The sequence below is a fragment of the Lontra canadensis genome, unplaced genomic scaffold, assembly GCF_010015895.1.
Source record: "Lontra canadensis isolate GAN:19392208 unplaced genomic scaffold, GSC_riverotter_1.0 scaffold147, whole genome shotgun sequence".
Classification (NCBI taxonomy): Eukaryota; Metazoa; Chordata; class Mammalia; order Carnivora; family Mustelidae; genus Lontra; species Lontra canadensis.
In genome coordinates, this window is record NW_022631141.1 from 1,196,781 (window position 1) to 1,217,439 (window position 20,659).

The 20,659-nt window shown below is 40.0% G+C and overlaps 1 protein-coding gene across 1 annotated transcript in view; it reads left to right on the top strand.

Moving 5' to 3' along the window:
- DYNC2H1 (dynein cytoplasmic 2 heavy chain 1) overlaps positions 1 to 20,659 on the top strand; it is a 274,850-nt gene that overhangs the window by 894 nt on the left and 253,297 nt on the right. The window contains exons 2-13 of the mRNA XM_032844099.1: positions 3,346 to 3,516; positions 3,923 to 4,058; positions 5,683 to 5,801; positions 6,772 to 6,916; positions 7,607 to 7,839; positions 10,179 to 10,313; positions 10,420 to 10,533; positions 10,646 to 10,757; positions 11,086 to 11,210; positions 12,349 to 12,524; positions 14,722 to 14,917; positions 18,434 to 18,529. Coding sequence (XP_032699990.1) covers positions 3,346 to 3,516; positions 3,923 to 4,058; positions 5,683 to 5,801; positions 6,772 to 6,916; positions 7,607 to 7,839; positions 10,179 to 10,313; positions 10,420 to 10,533; positions 10,646 to 10,757; positions 11,086 to 11,210; positions 12,349 to 12,524; positions 14,722 to 14,917; positions 18,434 to 18,529 — 1,758 coding nt within the window. The remainder of the gene's footprint in view (positions 1 to 3,345; positions 3,517 to 3,922; positions 4,059 to 5,682; positions 5,802 to 6,771; positions 6,917 to 7,606; positions 7,840 to 10,178; positions 10,314 to 10,419; positions 10,534 to 10,645; positions 10,758 to 11,085; positions 11,211 to 12,348; positions 12,525 to 14,721; positions 14,918 to 18,433; positions 18,530 to 20,659) is intronic.

The following is a 20,659-nucleotide window of genomic DNA, read 5'->3' on the forward strand; positions in this document are numbered from 1 at the left end:
GCCAGGTCTCCCCCCACGCTGTGCTGAGCTGCACTCGCGCACCTGAGCAGAGCACCTCTGAGCTCTCCTAGTTTTGCTTTGTTCTTAAACACTACACGTGTGCTACAATTAAAAAGAAATCATCTGTCTTACCGGAAAAGTTGTTTTTCTCCTCCCTCTTGAAGTTCTTTGAGGCAAATTGTAATGTATCTTTTTGGGGGTATGCGCTGAGCTTAAATGGACTCGAGGGAAAGGTTGGTTAGGAGTTCAGATCTTTTAGGAAATAGTAGAATACAAAGTTTGAATTCTTTTTTTGAGTGGGCAGTATGTGATTGACTCACTGACCGTTGGCGCTGCTGCCTGCACGGGCTGTCCCGGCTCAGATAAGGAAACCTGAGGGTGGTACTCTGAGGAATGGTGTCAGGCATTGCAGGGTTCAGTAAAAGCAGCAAAGACCTATTGTAAAACCTCTTCCTCTCCTGTTTGCCGGAATCTGAAGGTCCAGGAGAGTCTTCCCACAGCAAACCTGGAGGGCAGTTTTGTTCCACGATTGAGTCATTCACCAGGAATCTGTAGTCTTGGATGTAATTCGATTCTTTTCAATAAACTTTGATTTTGAACTCTACATATTCAGGGCACTTTGTGGGGCTCCACCGGTCTAGAAGACACTCTTCAGGCACTGCTTTATGGCCTCAATGCGCATGGGCTCATTCAGCATTCACAGCAACACTTTAAAGCGGGATTGTCTTCATTTCCACTTTATGGCAAAAGAGGGAAATGAGGCACAAATGTTCCATCCCAAGTGGTAACCACTCCACTGCTCTAACTGGTGGTAGAATTCAGAGTGGGAGTCTCTGCCTCTACCTTCCAGAGCCTCCCTCTAGGGGCCTGAGGTGACCTGCACCACTCAACAACTTCAGGGTACACTGTTGGAAGTGCCACTGAAAGTTTAAGGCGAGTGTGGTCCAGGGAAAACACGATGAGGAAGGGTTTGGATTGCTGAAAATGTATCTTGTGTTGGGTACTGAAAATTGAAGTGATAACTTTTTTTTTTAAGATTTATTTATTTATTAAAGAACGAGAGCCCAAGAATGGGGTGAAGGCCAGAGGGAGAAGCAGACTCCACGCTGAGCAAGGAGCTTGTTGTGGGGCTCGATCCCAGGACTCCGGCATCGAGACCTGGACCCGGGCAGATGCTTAACCACATTTCAGGTGCCCTGAAGCGTTAATGCTGTTGAGGCTAGAGCCCAGCAATATATTTTATATTTAGTCATACAGCACACTACAGACTTTCAGTTATGTTTGAAATGTTTTGTTGTGTCTTATGTTGTACTGTAGATGTCTGACAGTCAGCATGATTTGATAAGTTAATAAATATTGAGTACTTAGGATGGGCCTGGCACTGTACAGGATGCTTGGAATAAAGCCTTGAAAACGGCAGAATTTGTCTTCAAGGAGTAGCATTGTAGTGCACAAAGGCAGGGTAAACATGTACACGCAGATACATAAATGTAACATAATTTTGGGCATGGATAAGTGCGGTTAAGATCAAAATAGAAGGGCGCCTGGATGGTTCAGTCGGTTAAGTGTCTTGCCTTTGGGTCCGGTCATGATCCACGGGTCCTAGTCCTCTGTGGGGCTCCCTGCTCCATGGGGAGTCTGCTTCTCCCTCTCCCTTTGCTGATCCCCCTGCTTGTGTGCTGTCTGTCTGTCTCTTGCTCGCTCAAATAAAAATCTTAAAAAAAAAAAGATCAAAATAGAGTAATGTTGAAGTACTGATGGGGGAGGGATGTAGAGGGAAGGGCTCCCTGTCAGGATTAGTGAGCTTTGAAGTGAGATTTCCATGATAAGCTGTAGGCAGACAGAAGATTTAGAGGAAGCATGTTCTAAGCAAAAGATACGCACCAGAGCCCTCTTCATTTTTTAAAAAACCTGTTTTTGCTCTAGGGCTGCGCAAACACAGGCAGCAGGCCGTGGTCGGCTGGTGCCTGATGGATCCCAGTAGGTGAGAGAATTATTTTGCAACCTCAAAACGGAAAATTTTTTGTGCTTTGAATGAAGAGCTATCCGAATTTCCTCAGTTAAGGGAAAATCACAGTTGCCACTGGTCAGGAAACTGGCAGGAAAGGCAGCGAGGAGTGCTGGTTCTGTTTTCCTCTTCTTGGGAATGAGGAGCAGCGTAGCCCACTGCTGCTTGCTAGGACAAAGCTCGTCATCTATCGTGGCGGGGGTGGGGGGACTGGGCCAGTGACTGTGGGTAATGTTTTCCAAGTTTGATGACAAAATATATATTCTCTGAATTTTCTTTCTTTAGATAGGTGGGAGAAAGAGAGTACCAGGGTATGTACAGTTTAACCACTAAAGAGTGAATTTTTCAAATCTACCTATCTGTAGTTTATTGTTTTTGCTTGTAATTGGAATAAAATGATCATACTGCAGTAGAATTTTAATGTGTGCAAATGGCATTTTGAGAAATGCGGCAATACTGAGTAAATGCCAGTTCCTTTTTTGTGCCTAGAAAATATAATGATTAGGGTAAAAGAAAACTAGCATGAAATCTCACTCATCTATAAGGAGTTTTCATGCACAGCAGTGAACTTATTTCAAAGCTTTTTAATACATATACTTCTCTTTCTGGAAAAAGAAATGAGAGCCACTGTGAAAATGCATATATAAAGCAAAAACTTATTTTGGGTAAGACACTTTTCAGCCAATGGACTAATTACTGTGAACTGACCTATTTTAAACATGGTTGCTTTAGTGAATTCCAATTTAGCTCCTCCAATACTGACTTTAATCTAGTTATACAACTTAAATGAAAAAGTTTGATGCACAAATACTTTAAGGAAACATTTTTGATTCAGATAGAGATAAACCTAGGAGATAGACACTTAGTTCTGTTTTGGTAGTTTTGAGTTTGTGACTTAAAAAGCACATTTAAAATGCTAGTTTCAGGTGAGAGGGTAATAAACATCCTTGGTTTAGACTTTTTGGAATAGAGTGGAAACATACACTACTAATCAGTGTGTGCCTGGGGTGCACAACTTTGGTCTGTAGTATTACTGAATCTGGTTAGAGTGGAGTAGTTAGCAGTATACGCCCACAATATTTATATAGTCCTCTCTCTGTTTGCAAACCACTTGTCACCGTGGCTTTAGGATATAGTTACACATAGTGGGGATGCGTTTTAAAACCCAGATACTCTTAAGGAACAGGGATGGATTGGTTGTAATATACTGTAATTATTTTAAAGTAACTAATTTTTTCCCAAGGGATAACAAATACAGTAATAGAACAGTTTTAGGGAAACATTTCTTTCAAATACTTTCCTGAAAGTAACATTAAAATCTTTTGTTTATCACTTAGATTGATTTTGCTGACACAAAAGATAAAGTGCTGGTGTTTTTCAAGCTGCGACCTGAAGTAATTACTGATCAGAATCTACATAATAACATTCTGGTTTCGTCTATGTTAGAATCACCTATAAATTCTCTTTACCAAGCGGTACGGCAGGTATTTGCCCCAGTGTTGTTAAAGGTAAGTGAGCCAAAGGAGCTGGGTGGTCACTGTTTTAAAGCTAGGTATTTGTATAAATATCTTTATAAACCAAAATGCATATTTTATTTGCTGTTAATATCATTATTTTAGTGTTTTAAATGTTATAAAAATTATAAAAAAATTTAAAGTCAACTTTGTTGACAGAGAAATGGGAGAAAGAGATAAATGTAATCCATATCAGCTCTTATGTTGCTATATAGTAAATGATTTTATAAAGTTTTACCTGTTGAAAGGCTTTTTTTCCCTCCTTCATGAGATGGAGGGCAGTGGCAGGCTTTGAGTGAAACAGGTATATTTGGACTTATTTCTCTCAAAAGTATTTTAAAGAAGCCAGTTTGATCGGAAAACTTTTGATCAATGTTTGCTCTTGTCTGTTTTTCTTCAGGACCAGGAATGGAGCAGAAACTTTGATCCCAAACTTCAGAATCTTTTGAGTGAACTAGAAACTGGGTTGGGTATAGTTCTACGAAGATCAGACATTAACTCATCAAAATTGAAATTTAAGGAAGATGACACACAAGGTATAGAACCGTAGCTTAATGAAAGAAAGTCAAAACCGTTTACTTATCGGTACTAGTATTAATAAAGTAATATATTTTTTCACACATTTATTTCCATACTTTTGGATTTTCTTTGAGCTTCAGCTTCTTTTAAATGAATAGATTTACATGGATTTTGAGAGGAGGAAAATGTGATCTTTAACAATGCAGTTCATGGACATGGAAAATACAGTTGCCTCTCATTATTTGCAGTAGGTCTGTTCTGTAAACTCACGTGAATATTGAATTAGTAAATACTGAACTCTTGGTCCTGGGAAGAAAACGAAGTTAGGTTCCTATGAGCCTCTGGTCATAACATTTTTATTGACTTCTCACCATTTAACCTTATTTATGTATGTTCCAGTTTTTAATATAATATTTTATATGTGTTACTGTTTTAATACAATTAACACTTTTTAAATATAGATTGTTGATTTTTAAATATAGATTGCTGATTGATTTACATAGGCCTCATGGGTAGCAGCTCTGTAACTCATGCCTGAAGGAACGTTCCCTAACACGAGTGTTCTCTCTGCAGTTCACACCATAGGGTTCTTGTCTTTGGCAACACTGGACACCACTCCAGCACTATGCATGGGAGCCATGCTAAAGAGAGAAATGACCAATAAAAAGCACAACAAATGAGAAAACATCCAACTGAATAATAGCTAACAGAAAGGGTACTTGTTTATAGTAGGAGATAGGAAACAGGAAGGCAGTGTTGCCTTGTTCATCCTTAGCTGGGAACACGTGTGGGGGGCAGCCCCAATTCTTCATTGCTCTGGGCACATCTGTGGATGACCATAAAAGCGTTGCAAGCATTGATGGTAGATTACAAATAAATGTTAGGAATGGATGAATTCATAAATCCAGCATCCACGAGTAATGAGGATGGACCCTAATTGTCTACTTTGCAAAGACAATTGACCTTTATTTTAAAAATATATTTTATCAGAAGCTAATTATAATTTTACTATGGCTATGAATGTTACTTGTATGAACAATTACTATGAAATGAATGACCTACACTAATCATTATTTTACAATGTTGGATACAGTTTTATATTTTTCTTGAACAGTAAATCAGGTGCTTTTTGAATGCCATAGACCCAGAAAGAATAGTGCACTTTGCAACATGAGATTAAGCAACTAGAAATTGTCCAGTTCATTGGGAAATATAAAAGCCAATTGGAAAGTGAAATTATTTTAATTTGCATATATTTTGAAACTAAATTGCGGGCACTGATTGTAATCATTTCTAATTTGGATGGTATTCCCTAACATGAATGGTGATGGAAAGCCTTGTGTTGGAGAAGCAACCTTCCAGGTAGAAGGTGTGGACAGACGGTACAGAGACAGGTGGTTTACACAAGCATGGGGAGCACACTGAGTAACAAACCGGTGAAGTGTGCACATTTGGTGCTGCTGGCTGTTCTTAGTGGATTTATGGAAGAACTTTCTGTCGATAGGAAGTTATGATGCAGATTTTCCATACATCCTCAAGAGCACAGGAAATAGGCAAAATCAGGAAATAGGCAAATGAACCAGAAAATTTTGTTTTTTCGTTTTGAACTGATATTTCTTTTTTTCCTTCTCACCTTTTCAGGTATTCTTACACCAAGTGATGAGTTCCAGTTTTGGGTAGAACAAGCTCATCGTGGGAATAAACAGATTAGTAAAGAAAGAGCCAGTTATTTTAAAGAATTATTTGAAACAATTGCAAGAGTATGTGACTCCTCTATGGTTATATATAAGACTTTTAATGAAAGTACTTTAGGATTCAGTTTCCACTGGCTTTACCTTTGTTTTGACATTATTACTTGATGCTCATAAACAACTTATATCCTTACTATGTAGCAGGGTTTCCTTGAAGTGTGCCCTTAACTTGCGTACAACTTAAAAACTGGAATTTTTAAGAAAATTAGATTCTCATTTCTAGTAAATGTTTTTCTCAAAAACATCATTGCTTTTCTGCAGATACATAGGGAAAAGCAAAAGTGTAATGTACTAACAGAGGTTTATCTACATGGAGGTAATATGTTCTTCGGAGGGAGTGTTCAGTTTATTCAAATTAGCATTTTGGAGTAATCTGAAATATGAAGTCTTAGTTTTATATTTGATTGATTATTCTTTGAAATAGTCCTACAAGTTAAATAAGTGACCACTTTAAGTATGGTTACAAAAGTCTGTTCTTTTCAAAATAAATAAATAGTAATTTTTAATTTGTTCCCAGTATTATTGCAATAGTATCATTTTAACAATGTGTTTGAAATGGTTTTGAAATTTTTTGTCATAACGATGGAATGTGAAATCACAACCCTTGACTGTGATCGCATAATCGGTAACAAGCGGTGCGGTCCGTGAGTGCTGATGCATGGGAACTGCAGTGAGGAACGTTGTCTGGTGCGAGGACCGCCTCCTTTCAGGGGCTGCAAGAAATGAAACCAGACTTTAAGGAAATTAGGTCAAGGGCAAAATAAATGAATGGACTTTGCAATTCTTATTTTTTCTTCTGGCTTTCCCGAAAACTTGTAGGGTATTTGCATAAAGAAGTAACACAGTGGCAGAAAAAGGAGGAGGGAATGATGTGGCAGGGGTTAGAATTGTGGCTATTGAAAGGTCGGGGGACATGTTGACTATATTGATGAAGCTACAGTTATAATTGTTTTTAAAAAGGAATGCCTTTTGGTTTTAGGAATTTTATAACTTGGACAGTCTATCCTTATTGGAAGTGGTTGACTTGGTGGAGACCACTCGGGATGTTGTAGATGATGTGTGGAGACAAACAGAGCATGACCACTACCCTGAGTCGCGAATGTTACATCTCTTAGACATCATAGGTACTGTTGAAGAAGTAAATTTTTGAAACTTTGGAAGGCTGTCTAACTTTGTTTTCTAGTTTTTCCTCCAAGCCCTTACTGAAAATGCTCCTTAATGTAATACATGTTGCTTAGAGTAATGCTTAGAGCAGATCATACAGGATTAACCAGAAATTTGTCTGTAGTTGGTTAATTTAAATCATATGTGGCAAATTCTTTGACCATTAATGCAAGTAAATTTACATAGATTTTTAGTCTCTATGCATGTATTAGCTTAAACTTTATTTTGTAATGATTTCAAAGTCTTTAGTATGTATTGGTTTACTTGTTTGTACTTAAAGTGCATATATTTTTTGACCTAGAAAATACTATTCTCTTTATTATTCTCAGGAACTATTAGACAAGTACATAAAGGTAGACGTATAAGGGTAGTTACTGCAGCATTGTTTTAATGTGGGAGTAGAAAGAAATAGCAAATGAGAATTGGTTATATAATGCTATCCCCGTACAGTAGTTTTTTGCACTTGAGAGATGCACATACTACCTTGAAAGATGCAAAAATACAAAGAAATTTTTTGGGTCTAAGGATGTGCAGGTAGGATTTCATAGATCCTTAGTTTGCTAATACGTTTATTTTTGTCCTAGCATGTATTCCGTAATTATTTAGTACAGACACACTTCCATTACAAATTTTGCTTTCTGTTTTATTAGGTGGTTCGTTTGGAAGATTTGTTCAGAAAAAGCTGGGAACTTTGAATCTGTGGGAAGACCCTTATTATCTCGTGAAAGACCATCTGAAAGCTGGCGTTTCGGTTTGTGAGCAGTGGGTGGCGGCCTGTAATCACCTGACTGGTCAGCTGTGGCAGCGCTATGTTCCTCATCTGTGGAAAAGTGAGAAATACTTCCCTGAAACACTTGACAAACTTGGCAAGCGCCTTGAAGAGGTATCATTTGATTACTTGGGTCTTTGACATACGTGTGAAGTAGGTTCTCACTTGTTCGTGCGTATGTTTTATAATCGGTATTACCCATCTCATAGGAGTTATTTATGTTTCGGGGAAAGCATAAGAATTAAAGTTCATATGAGGTAATTTTGGGCAGTCATGTGACTGGTACCCAACTAAGTGCTGTTTTCCACCTGCTTGCTTTTTTGGGTGCATGACTGTTCACCTCGTAAGTTGTGAACTTCGGTTTTGTACTTCTCTGTTGTGGAAAAGATAATCAGACCCTGTCCAGGAATAGAAGCTGCTCTCAGACGTTCTCTTGGCAGTTGAAGTTGTTAAGAAGCAGGGACAGCTTTTCAGGGAGTACTCGGTAGAAATATTTGGGAGAGCTGTTTAATGTACATAGGTTACAAGTTTCAGAGTAGAACTTACGTATTTAGCGTGAGGGGATAAGCAAAATGAGAATATGCAAAGATTGCAAAGCTGACTTTTCCCCTTTGTGCTTATAGTTCTTTGGGGATTTTTTAAAAACCTTTTCATTATGAAAAATTTCAAACATGCACAAAAGCGAAACAGTACAATGAAAGCCCGTGTATCCGTCACTCAATTTCAACAGCCTCTGGCATTACTCAGTCTCTGTTCTACCTCTGTCTACCCTGCCTTCCCTTTTTTTTGGAGTATTTTTAAAGCCAAGCCAAGAAATTGTATACATACACCCTTAAAACAAGCACAGTACCACCGTCACACTCACCAAAACCACAGTACTTTCCTAGTACCATTTTGTATTTAAGCAATGTTCCATTGTCCTGATTGTTCCAGAAGATTTTTACAGTTAGTTTACTTAAATCTGGCTGCTTCCCTGGTGAGCTACGTAATCCCGACCCGGTAAGTCAGGAGGCATGCTGATTTCCTGCTGGCAGGAGTTCAGCTTGCTCTTGGCTCTCCTTATGATGCTTTCCCTTCAACTCTTCCTATTCGTTTACCAGACGCCGACGATCGTGAGCGGTTGTGACGTAGTGATTCTCTAGTTCTTTTGTTCCTTACACATTTCTTGGTGATGATGGAAGAACGTTTTGTCATCAGTTGTTTAGTTACCCTGAAATAGTTTGTACAGGCATGGCAAAAGACACAATTACCTTTTTCCTTGGATTTATCACTTTTTAGAATGATGAACAAGTTAGTGTTAGAGCTAAGTTTTCCATAGGCAATTAATGGAATTTTTTTTGCTAGTATCATTCCGAAACCATGAGTTTTTATATTCTGTGAGTTTCAATCTGTTATGCTTATTGTTATCCTCAAATTGCTCCATCTTTGGGCATCAGATGCCCATTTTAAGTTGGCTCTTGTGTCACTTTGACATGAAGCCCATATTTCTTTGATAACTTCCTTACTTTTAGCGCCCCCCCACCCCAAAATGTACCAGCCCAACTTGGACATTTTCTGCCTTATTCCTGGAATTAGTCACTGCTCTCAAGAGGCTGGTTCTTTTTGGTGGAAAATGGTATTTAGCAATGACAGTCTGGTGGGAAAGAGCTGAATGTTACTTAGTTGTCAATGCTTTTAGGCTTTCTCAGCAGATGGGGTTGTTACCTTAGTATTGGTGTCTTCAGCAAGAAACAAGTATCAGTAGTTTCTGTTCATCTTTCCAACTCAAATGAAAGGTTATAGTGATTTTACCAACCGTTTTGATTAACTTTTAATTGTTTTTGGAAATGTTATTTATTTAATTTGTTATTTATTTCTAAATTGAAATGCCACACATTTTATTCATTTAAATTATACACAGTTTTTTTGTTTTGTTTTTGTTTTTTTTTTTAAAGTAGGCTGTATACCCAGCTTGGGCCTTGAATTCATGACCCTGATATTGACTCACATGCCCTGCCGACTGACCCAGGCAGGTGTCACTGTTGGTGAAAGTTTTAAACGCCAAGTGCGACAATTTGTTTCCCAGCTATTTGTAAATTATATGTGATAGGGTTGTGAACGTATCATTTCACTGTTGGAAGTGCAATTTAATGCAGAATAATGAAAATCAGAAGTTCTTACTATATCGGGGACTCTAAAATGTACTTAAATGAACCTTAAACATGGCTTACCCATATTTAGAGTTCATGTGTTTTCACCAGGTTTGAGCACTTAACTGCGAGGAGTGTGACGGTGACGGACCTCCTTGAGCAGCACTGTGGCAACGATGAGTAGTAAATCTCAGGTTCCCGCTCCTTGTACTCCCTTCAGTGAACCCAATTCAAAGAGACTCTTGCTGAATATATGTAGACTCTAGACCTTTTTGTGTAGCTTTATCAATTTGAATAAATCTGTTTTAATATTTTATGTGTTAGGTTTTGGCTGTTAGAACAATCCACGAGAAGCTTCTTTATTTTTTACCTGCCAGTGAAGAGCAGATCATATGTCTGGCTCGAGTATTTGAACCTTTTACTGGCCTGAATCCTGTGCAGTATAATCCATATACTGAGGTTGAGTATATGTGTTTTTGTCTGTATAACTTCCTGTTTGTGGTGTTCTTCTCAAGGGTAGATGTTGAAAGTATTAAAAGTCTAATACTATTATTAATTTGTTTAGCCTTTATGGAAAGCTGCAGTGTCTCAGTATGAAAAAATTATTGCACCTGCGGAACAAAAGATAGCAGGAAAGTTGAAAAATTATATTTCAGAAATTCAGGATAGTCCACAGCAGGTAAAATACTGGAATATTTTACTTTTAATACTTCCCGCAAGCTGGTTTGGGAGGTATTATTAACCGAGTTGATCAACTTAGGATGAACACGGACTTTTTTATTTTATGTTAGCTTCTTCAGGCATTTCTGAAGTATAAAGAGTTGGTGAAGCGTCCAGCTATAAGTAAAGAATTGATGTTGGAAAGAGAAACTTTACTGGCAAGACTTGTGGACTCAGTTAAAGGTAAAAGTTTATCAGAGATTATAGTGTTTGAGAAAATATTTTTGTGGGTTACTTTTTCTTGTATACCATTTAGGATTAAGACTACATTTTACAACATTATTTGATGAAGATTAATTTACTGTTTTTGTTATAAATTACAGATTTTAAAAATTAACTAGTTATTTTCTTACTCTGTCTCATTTGATGCTTGTTAAGGTCCCTGAGGTTAAAGGACCAAGTCTTAGGGTTTTTCTATTCACAACCTTTCAGTTAGTACTTGGTGCACGGAAGGTGCTTAGGAAGTCTTGGCTGACTGGGTATAATTATTTATTTGACTTAAATTTTACAGATTTTCGGTTAGACTTTGAGAATCGATGCCGAGGAGTTCCTGGTGAAACGTCCGGACCGCTTTCTGGCAAAAACCTTTCAGAAGTTGTTAATAATATAGTTTGGGTTCGCCAGTTGGAACTGAAGGTATTAGTTTTAATAGATGTTGAAGAGCAGTAATTGTAAAATGTGCCAAATTAATAGGGAAGTCACTGTAGAACTCTAGTGAAAATGAAAAAACACTCTCTGCGTTTTGTGGCATATCCACCTGATTTTCATGTGAAGTATAGAATTCTGAAAAAGTGTACAGAGGAGGTTTGAATGATCTGCTCATTTTCTAAGTAGAGATAATTAGCACATTCTTTATCATTCAGAGCAGTTGTCCCAGGTGAAGGGTCTTCTTAAGGAATTGTTAAAGAGGAATTCATCTTTTATGTATTTTCAAAGGATTTTTTTTAATCCTTTGAGATTATCACTGTAAAATCCAGGTAGTTGCAGAGGCTTTTGGCAAGTATGTTTATGTAGGTAAATCATGCTAGGTTGAAAGAAAATTAAGGGAAAGGTGAAATGTAATTAGGACATTGCCTAAGGTAGGGTCGCTGATTTACGGATTTAACAGCTATTCTTTTAACGTTTCGGTATTATCAAAATGGATCAAGAATCTTATATACTCACCAATGTATATGGCCCAGACAGAATAACGTGTGTGCCGTCTGACTCACATAACGGGTATTAGCTGCTTGCGGGCTGTGACTGAGAGCAAGCAGACCCAGAGTACTGGGAAGGCTAGCGCGTTTGAGAGTTCTTATTCACGGTTGCGTTTTTGATGTTCGGTTTTCTGAATAGAAACTGTCAGCTTTCCAAAGTGCTGTCGCGTTCTTTGTACAACCGTTGTGGAAGGAAGACATTTCTTTCCTCCGATTGCCCTTCGGATTCCCAAATACCGCGTGAGCTCTTCGCCAGAGCACTAAGCACAGGATGGCATGACTGCCGCCCTGCAGCAGCGATGCAGAGCGCGTGGGGGTCTCACCGGGATTTTCCTCACCTCACCCTTCCGCTTATGCCTCGGCGCCGCACAGCTGGGCTGTGCTCTTCTGAGTCGTACAAGTCAGAAGCGAAGTAGGGTTTGATCTTCTCTCATTTGCTGACAAATCTTCTGACTGTTTATAGGTGAATAGGAAAGTAATTTCTGAACCACACATCAGAGAAGGTGGTTCATTTTATGCTGATTTTGGAGTGAGTATTAATATATTCTTGTAATATTGTTGTGATGTGGCTTTTGAAGGTGGATGATACTATCAAGATTGCAGAGGCTCTCTTATCTGACCTGTCAGGGTTTCGATCCTTCCATCGAAGTGCCGAAGATCTGTTGGACCAGTTTAAACTGTATGAACAGGAGCAATTTGATGATTGGTCCAGGGATATTCAGTCTGGTTTGTCTGATTCCAGATCTGGCTTGTGGTAAGTATAAATGCACTAAATTGTGAAATCCGTGCCAGAGTCCTGTCCCTTGAGGTAGTAAGTGGCAAGGTGGAATTTTCCCTCTTCTCTCCTTTGTCCAAACTTGCTGCTGCTCCTTAAAACATTTTCTTGTTAATTTTTGGTGATTAACTGTTAAGTTGCTAATGTTGGGAATTTGGAAGGCAGAGTTAGTCAGTTAGTCGACTGTCCCCTCCCCCGGCCCTGCTTCTCCTGTTTCTTGGGTCTGCAGATTGTCATTTTAAGATGAGGCCTTCCTCTCCCGTGGTGTTGCTGTCAGTGCTCATATGTGCTTTTCTGCCTTTTTACATTGAGATTATTTACATGGATACACACACACATTATAAACTGTAAAATTTGGGGTGCCTGGCTGCTTCAGTGGGTTAAAGCCTCTGCCTTTGGCTCAGGTCATGATCCCAGGGTCCTGGGATCGAGCCCCGCATTGGGCTCTCTGCTCAGCAGGGAGCCTGCTTCCCCCTCTCTCTCTGCCTGCCTCTCTGCCTGCTTGTGATCTCTGTGTGTCAAATAAATAAATAAAATCTTAAAAAACAAAAAACAAACTTATAAAATTTGATTCTTTTAAGCTCCTTGAGGGAGGAAGTAATCTCTTCCTGAAATATTCCTGTGGTGCCCACCATAGGGTTAGGGTTTTCTAAACACTTACTGAGCATTATTGAACCTAATTTAATTGTTAACCTAATTGTTGTGATGTGTATTTAGAATGCATGATCTGGGAAAAAACCATTGTTTCTTTGTTCAGGTCAACTTACCTTAGTATATTACTGTATTTTAGAAACTGGTCATGTTTTTAGAAACTTGTTACTTTTCAAAAGAGTAACTTCTGCTACTTTGTCCATGATAGGAAATTCTGTTTATTTTTCGTATTCTGCTACAAAGAATACTTAAGCTTAAGGGAGAGCTTTTTACACCGAATGAATAGTTTTTTCCCTTATCTTGCATTTTGGATGTGGAGGAAGAAGAAAAGAACCAAAAGGTGCTGGGGTGTAACGATTCTAACCCTATGCTGTTGGACTCTTCCCTTCCTGCTTTCAGCCTAACATATGCCAGATGGTCCAGGCTGAAAAAGAAGAGTTCTTTAGTCCGCTTATTTTGGGAAATGTTGACACTTATCTCACTGCGGCTCTGGTGGAGAGCCACTGTGAGTGACAGCATGTGGAGGGGCTGAGACCTTCCATAAAGAAGCCCGTTGAGGGCTGCTCAACCGAATTTTTTTCCACGTGGCAACGAAACACTCGGACTCCCACTTTTTCTTTCTGGGCAAAACTCTTTATCATTCCGTAGAATCAATGTGTTTCAGGATATGTTTCAGGGTACGCAGGTGTGTAGAGAGTAATTTTGAGGATCAGTTCAAAGGAAATCATTAACATTTTCTGACAAGCTTTACGTTATGTTACAGGAAAGTTGAGGCTCATCATTATTGTAAGTCACTCTAAAGTGCCTGCTTTTTATTCTGTGTTATTGAATGTGTCGATAAATTGGTAGCATGGACTTTGCTTTTCAGTAGCTTACTTTCCAAAACCTACAAGTTTTCTTAATTGTGAAAGTGGTTTGAAGGAATAAGCATTGTGTAAACCTGATCCTGGAAGGGAAGTCGTGAAACTGTAATCCTTCTTGGTGAATTTAGTGTAGTATTTTCATAGTCATGCTGACTCGAGTGTCCTGATTTAACAATTGCTACTGTAGCATTTTCAAGAAACACTGAAGGACAGTCCTTAGAGAAAAAAGGTAGAGGGATGAAATGTTTGACTATCTCTCTTCCTTCCATTTTGATGTTCTTTACCATTGATCCTTTAGTAAACATATGAAGTAAGTACGCAGACTCAAAAAACCCAAGGTACCGTTTGGAAAATGGATCAAACCCTTCTCTATGGTGAACATGATGCCAGTTTTGAGCCTGAGCCAAAGGCTAAGAGATTGATTTTCCTGGTATCAGAAACTGTTTGGTAGAAATATTAATGCGATGGTATGTTTTGGATATTGTAGTTTATTACCAAGATCTGAATTGCGAGACACTATGTGAAAAAAAAGGTTGCTTGAAAACTATAAAATTTTTTTTACTTTGAATTAATTTTATATTTACAGAAAAGCTGTAAAAACTGTTGTGTTTTTCATCTGTTAAAAGAGTGAGAACATGAACTTAAAAATGTTTATTTTGTAGTATCGAGGCTAATAGTCGAATTATGGAATTGGATCCCAACGACGGATCATTGAAAGTGCATTATTCAGATCGGTTGGTGATTCTTCTGAGAGAAGTTCGTCAGCTCTCTGCACTTGGCTTTGTTATTCCTGCCAAAATACAGCAAGTTGCAAACATTGCACAGAAATTCTGCAAGCAAGCAATTATTCTTAAACAAGTATGACATTATATTTTTGAGTATATGACCATTCTGAGTTCATTAATTACAGTATTTTAAGGGGTTTGTTTTCTAAATTTGATTTTTTTAGGTAATAGAATAGCACAATTTGGAAATTATGATTTGCTAAATGATTATATTACAAATTTTGCTTTGCAAACCTAGGTAGGAATTCATTAATTTGTGGTATTATTATTTTTAGTCATTCTAAAAGCATTTGGAAAAATAGACTGTTATTTTTTTTTTTTTCTTTCATGTTGCATGCATGGATATTAAAGGACCTTCTAATCAGAGGGCCCTCCGTCCTTTGCTTGCCTTCAAGGAGCAGATTCTTAGAGAATTACTGGGCTGACGGGCTGGTCACTACCTTTGGTCATTTCGTAGGTCTGACTGCTCACCGCTTTGCCATCAGATCCTTTTCCTGTTTAGAACCAACAGTTAGGGCCACACTGTCTTCTCAGCGCACAACAGGAGGCCCTTCCTTAGTCAGGCCCTAACTGACCCAGCAGGCCGCAGCTCCCACTCCCTGCACTCTGAATGTGTCCGCACACACTGATCTCTGGTCCCTCCTTGGAAAACTCGAAGTCATCCTTCACTTCCCTGCTCCTAATCACTTTGTTGTGTCTGTATTTAGATGGCGGCTCCCCCGCCTGTGTGCAGCACGCACGTCCCTCTGGGCGCTTTTGTGGCCCACTGGGTTTCTTTCCTCTTTTGTCTCACTTAATAGGTCCTGGTGGGCAGGCACGCGTCACAGGGGCAGGGCCAGGATCCTGGGCATCTTGGTCTCCTATATTCCTTCAGCAGAGAGCCCTGGAGCAGCGGCACTGCCAGTGCAGTGTGGTGGGGAAATGCGGATGAGGGTTCTGCGGCCTGGTCAGCACGCGGTTCACAGCCTCAGCACTGGTGACATCTGCGACCGGTTCTTGCTCATGGGGACTGTCCTGTGTGATGGAGGATGTTCAGTAGCATCCCTGACCAGTAGCACCTTCTGCTCCTGACAATCAGATTCTCTCCGGTTGTCGCCAGATGTCCCCTTCTGTGCACACCAGCCGTGGTTGGGCACCACTGGCCTGGCAGCAGAGAGCGAACTAAACATTGAGCTCTCGTTAGATATTGGGGCTTCTGGAAGATAGAGTGTTGGTGTTATTTCCATTCAACACCCCCGCCCCGCATTTTCCACTGGTCTAATTGGGGATCAGATTCGCGACATAGCTGTCCTGGTGCCACGCAGCTATGAAATTATATAGCTGGGATGTGACACCAACTCCGACTCCAAAGCTGATATTTATTCCATTGTCGTTTCTATACTGATGCCAGATATTTGAAGAATGGATAAAATACTTAATGTATTATGAGAATTTTATTAGAGAGTTTTGACAGTCCTATGAAAGCATAGAGGTGGGCATTTTCAGTTATTTCTGGCTGAGGGTAGAGGGAGTATCACCTAGATCTTTACAGAGGAGCGCTGTCGGGTGGGAGTCTGGAAGAGTAACCGTCTCTTCTCTCAGGAGCGCCGGGGGTCGGGCGGGGGAGCATTTCACATAGAGGGACCGCATCTTCAAAAACACAGGCTTGCTCCCTTCTGTGTCCTGTGTACTTCGTGTAACACAGCAGGAGCTCAGACGGTGAAGGAATGGCCGTGCGCTATCTGTATTTGCCTGGGGAAATCTACTCGCAAGATCTGCTGCTCGGGAGCAGGTGTGTAGCTGGCGTAGGGAGTGTGAAGTCAGAGCTGGTGAGACAGTAGCCTGGCCAGACTGCTGTAAGAGAGTGTGCTTTTGCTTCTAGTTTTCTTGATGAGGCTTTTTCTTGGACTACTATTGTAGTACAGGCTAAGTACAGTGGATATTCTCCACCAGAGAAAGCAGATTTTCATATGTACTGGTGGAAAGAAGGACTCTCTAGAAAAGTAGTTAGGAATTTTTTTTTTCTCTTGGGGAGAGAGAGCGGTGGTGGGGGTGCAGAATCTTAAGCAGGCTCCACACCAAGCACAGGAGCCGGCCGAGGAGCTCGATCTCACCACCCTGAGACTGGGACTTGAGCTGAAATCAGCAGTGGGACACTAAAGTGACTGAATCCCTTCAGCGCCCCAGTGAGGACATATTTTTTAAGCACATTCTCTGGGCTAAGAATTTTCTGAGGTGCTGGGGACACGAAGATTACAGGAAAGTCTTTAAACTCCTTAGACTCATGCCATGATGCCCACTTAGTGGGCTTTCCTGAACTTCTCCTTTTTCCCCAAAAGAGTTGATATGCCCTCTTCTGTTCATCACTGTGCCGCGTAGGTATCTGTTCTCTGGCTCACTGATTCACAAGTACTACTGAGTGCCTCCCACTCGCTGGACGCTGTTCCCGAAGCTGTCATTCTAATTTGGGAGACCGCAAACACGTAGTAGGTAGTTGTAGGTCGTGATGAGTACTTTGAAGAGAAAGAAAACAGAGGAAAAGATACAGAGTGGTCAGGGTAGGCCTTGGTGAAGGGTAACATTGAGAAGGGGTATGACAAAGTGACAGCAGAAGCACACAGGCGTCTGGAGAAGGACTAGTGCATGCGGAGGGAGCAGGTTCCATGGTGGGTTCCTGAGGCAAGACTCACGCGGTGGCTTAGAGACGCGGCGGGAAGGCCGGCGAGGCTTCTGTGCAGGGAGGATTTGTGCTGGGGCTGACGGCCAATTGATGGCCAGTTTATGTGCGATATTTGTACTGGTGGAGGGCCATGGGTGTTGGACTTGGATTTTATTCCTGACTATATCGGAAGCCATTGGGATTTTGGATTTTATTCTCAAGTGCCCTGGGGAGTCATTGGAAGTTTTTGAGTGGGCAAAAGTATGGTATGATTCATGTTGAAGGAAGGACAACTGTGGCTTCTTTGAATGCTTTGAAAAGAAACTAGGAAGCCACGACTGGGAATGGGCACTGGTCTTGTCAAGAAACAAGGGTGCTTGGACTGGTGTGGGACTGATGGAGGCAGGTGAGATGGCTAGATTTAGTACGTTTAAGAGTATAGTCAGTAAACATCACTGATGTGGGGTGTGAAATACAAGTAAAGGACAACATGAAGATTTTTTTTGGTCTGAGAAATGTATTACATGTTATAAGCATATAAAGAATATAAAGAAAGAAAGAAAGAAAGAAAGAAGCAGGTTTGGAGAGTTGTAAGAACGAAGAGTTGCGTTTTTAGTATTTAACATGCTTTACTGGTTTCCTCTGTATTTCCCTTGATATTATGCTCTTCTTGATTGCAGGGACTGGGTTTTATGATCTTTGTTCAATCAGCCCCAGGGCATGATTTGGCAAATTGTAGGAACTCAACACTAATTGTTGATAGCATGTGTTAATACATGCATAAATGCTACATTAGAGATGAAAAATAGTTTTGTTAAATCTTAGCATGAAGATTTCATGAATTTAATAAAGAGCTGATATTTCCATTCAAACAATTAAAAATGAAAACAAATGAAACACTAAATATGTTATTTATTATTGATTATTACTAACTGGACTTTTACTTTGTAGGTGGCACATTTTTACAATTCTATTGATCAGCAAATGATTCAAAGTCAGAGGCCAATGATGCTACAGTCTGCATTAGCGTTTGAACAGATAATTAAGGTAAATGGACTTTTTATGTTGTTAGAATTAGAATTTACATGTGAGGTGTTTCTCTTTTAGTTTTTTAGTGTATTCTTCCACTTAACATTGATCTAAGGTTTTGTTTTGTTCCCCAATGACTTCCTTTACTCTTAACAAGTAACATTTTTCCAACTATAGATTTAAACGGCTACATTGTTTCACATATTAAGGTGCTGAGTTTGATCAGTTGACTTCATGTGTGTATATACAATTGGTATGCTGTTACAGTTACTTAGTCACTGAAGTGTGAGGTCCTGATTTTATAAAATTATAAAAGTATAAAATCTCCTGATTTTATAATTCGGTATTAATTTTTTTATCTGTGCTTATTCAAATATGCACACATATGGCATTAGAAAAACCTATAATAGTTTTTAAACTGTTACTTTGTGACTGGTGGCTTTTTAAATTTTACATTTTTAGTTTTAACAGAACCTAAAATGTTTTAAAAATAGGTAGAAGGGTATATACCCTTTCCTTCTTGTTTTATTTGAGGTGGATTGCCAGTTGTGGTCCTCCTCCAGACGACCCCCAGTTTGTGTGATTTTCTTGGAGGAGTGATAGGACTCAGGGTGTAGTTGTACCCAGAGCTGGTTTATCATGACTTACTGCAGCGAGAGGATACGCAGCAGAGTCAGCACAGGGAAAAGTACACGAGGGTGAGGTTCTGGGGACACCAGGCACAAGCTCCCAAGAATTCCCTCCCAGTGCAGTCACGCAGGTGTTCTTCTCCCCTCACCCCAGCAACAAGCTGTAGTGCGTGTGAAATGGTGTCTTACCAGGGATGCCATTAGTGACTCGGTGCCCAGGCGCTTACTGGGGGCTAGACATGGAGTTATCTTCTGCCTAACATGTACCAAAATTACAGGTTCCCGGGAGGGATTGACTGTTGAGCATAAACCTTGGTGTTTCGGTGTAGCGAGCTGGGCCTAAGGCTGGGGTGGTGGGAGGCCTCCCAGGTGCAGGGTCAGGTACCAGGTACGGGTCTGTCTTGGAAGCAGGCCTTCAGAGGGAAACAATGGCGATCTCCTCTGCCAACTCTGTTCTGCACACTAGATCTCAGGCTTCACATTTACTATAAGTCAGATAATTCATATTAAAAATTATATTAAAAACATGTTTTTTTATTGCCAAAGCTCAGTATGAGTTTATAGTGGAAAGTTTAAAAAATACTGGCAAACAAAAAGAAAAAAAATGTTTTAAATTTATACCATCAAGGGATGGCCCTTATTAATAATCTGGTGTATATCCTTTCAACTTTCTGGGGGGGCATATTTATAAGAGTACTTTTGGGAATGGGGTAAGATTTTATTATTTTTCACCTAATAATGTTTAATTATATACCCTTAGAACCTTTTCTTCTTTAATAAATACATTCAGAGTGGTATCTGTTGATATTTCTATGAGAAATTGGGTTGTGAGAAGTAAATAATTGGATATAGCCTCTGTTAAATGAATCTGAACGGTAGATAGAAACTAAGAAGGGAGGTTTGTCCCAATCCCCTTGCTGCTTGTTGGGTTGGAGAGCAGGGCCTCTCGTTTAACTATCTTCATCATCTCTAGGAATACAGCAGAGGTTATTACTAGGTAAATGCTTTCACGGCTGTCCACAGAGGATTCTCTCGGATTGATCATCTTGTCAGTTTCACTCATTTTTCAGCTACTGGTTGAGGGTGTCCTGCATCCAGGCCCAGTTGCCCTGCCTTACCGTTGCCCATGTCAGGGACGTCTAGGAGCCTGACTACTGCCTCACTCTCTTCTCCTCTCCGTTTCCCCATATTTGTCCTAAGTGTGAGGTACCCTCTGCACTCAAATGGGGTGGTCCTTTTTGCTTCAGTCATCAAGTAGGATTTAAGAAATTCAAAGAATGAGGATAGTTTATTTTCTTCATCCCTGGGTTTTCCTTTGCTTCTTGCAGTTCCCACTAAGAGGCCTACCTCTGGCCAGGCACTGGGAGCACGTTTGCTAGAGGCAAAGTCTCTTGGTTTTCCCTTGTCGGAGAATGTTTTTATGCCCCTGTGCGCTGAAGGATGTTTCGCAGGCACAGAATTCATGGTTGCAGGTCTCTCAGCCCTTGAGAGACCGCACGCAGCTGGCCGCTTGGAAGAT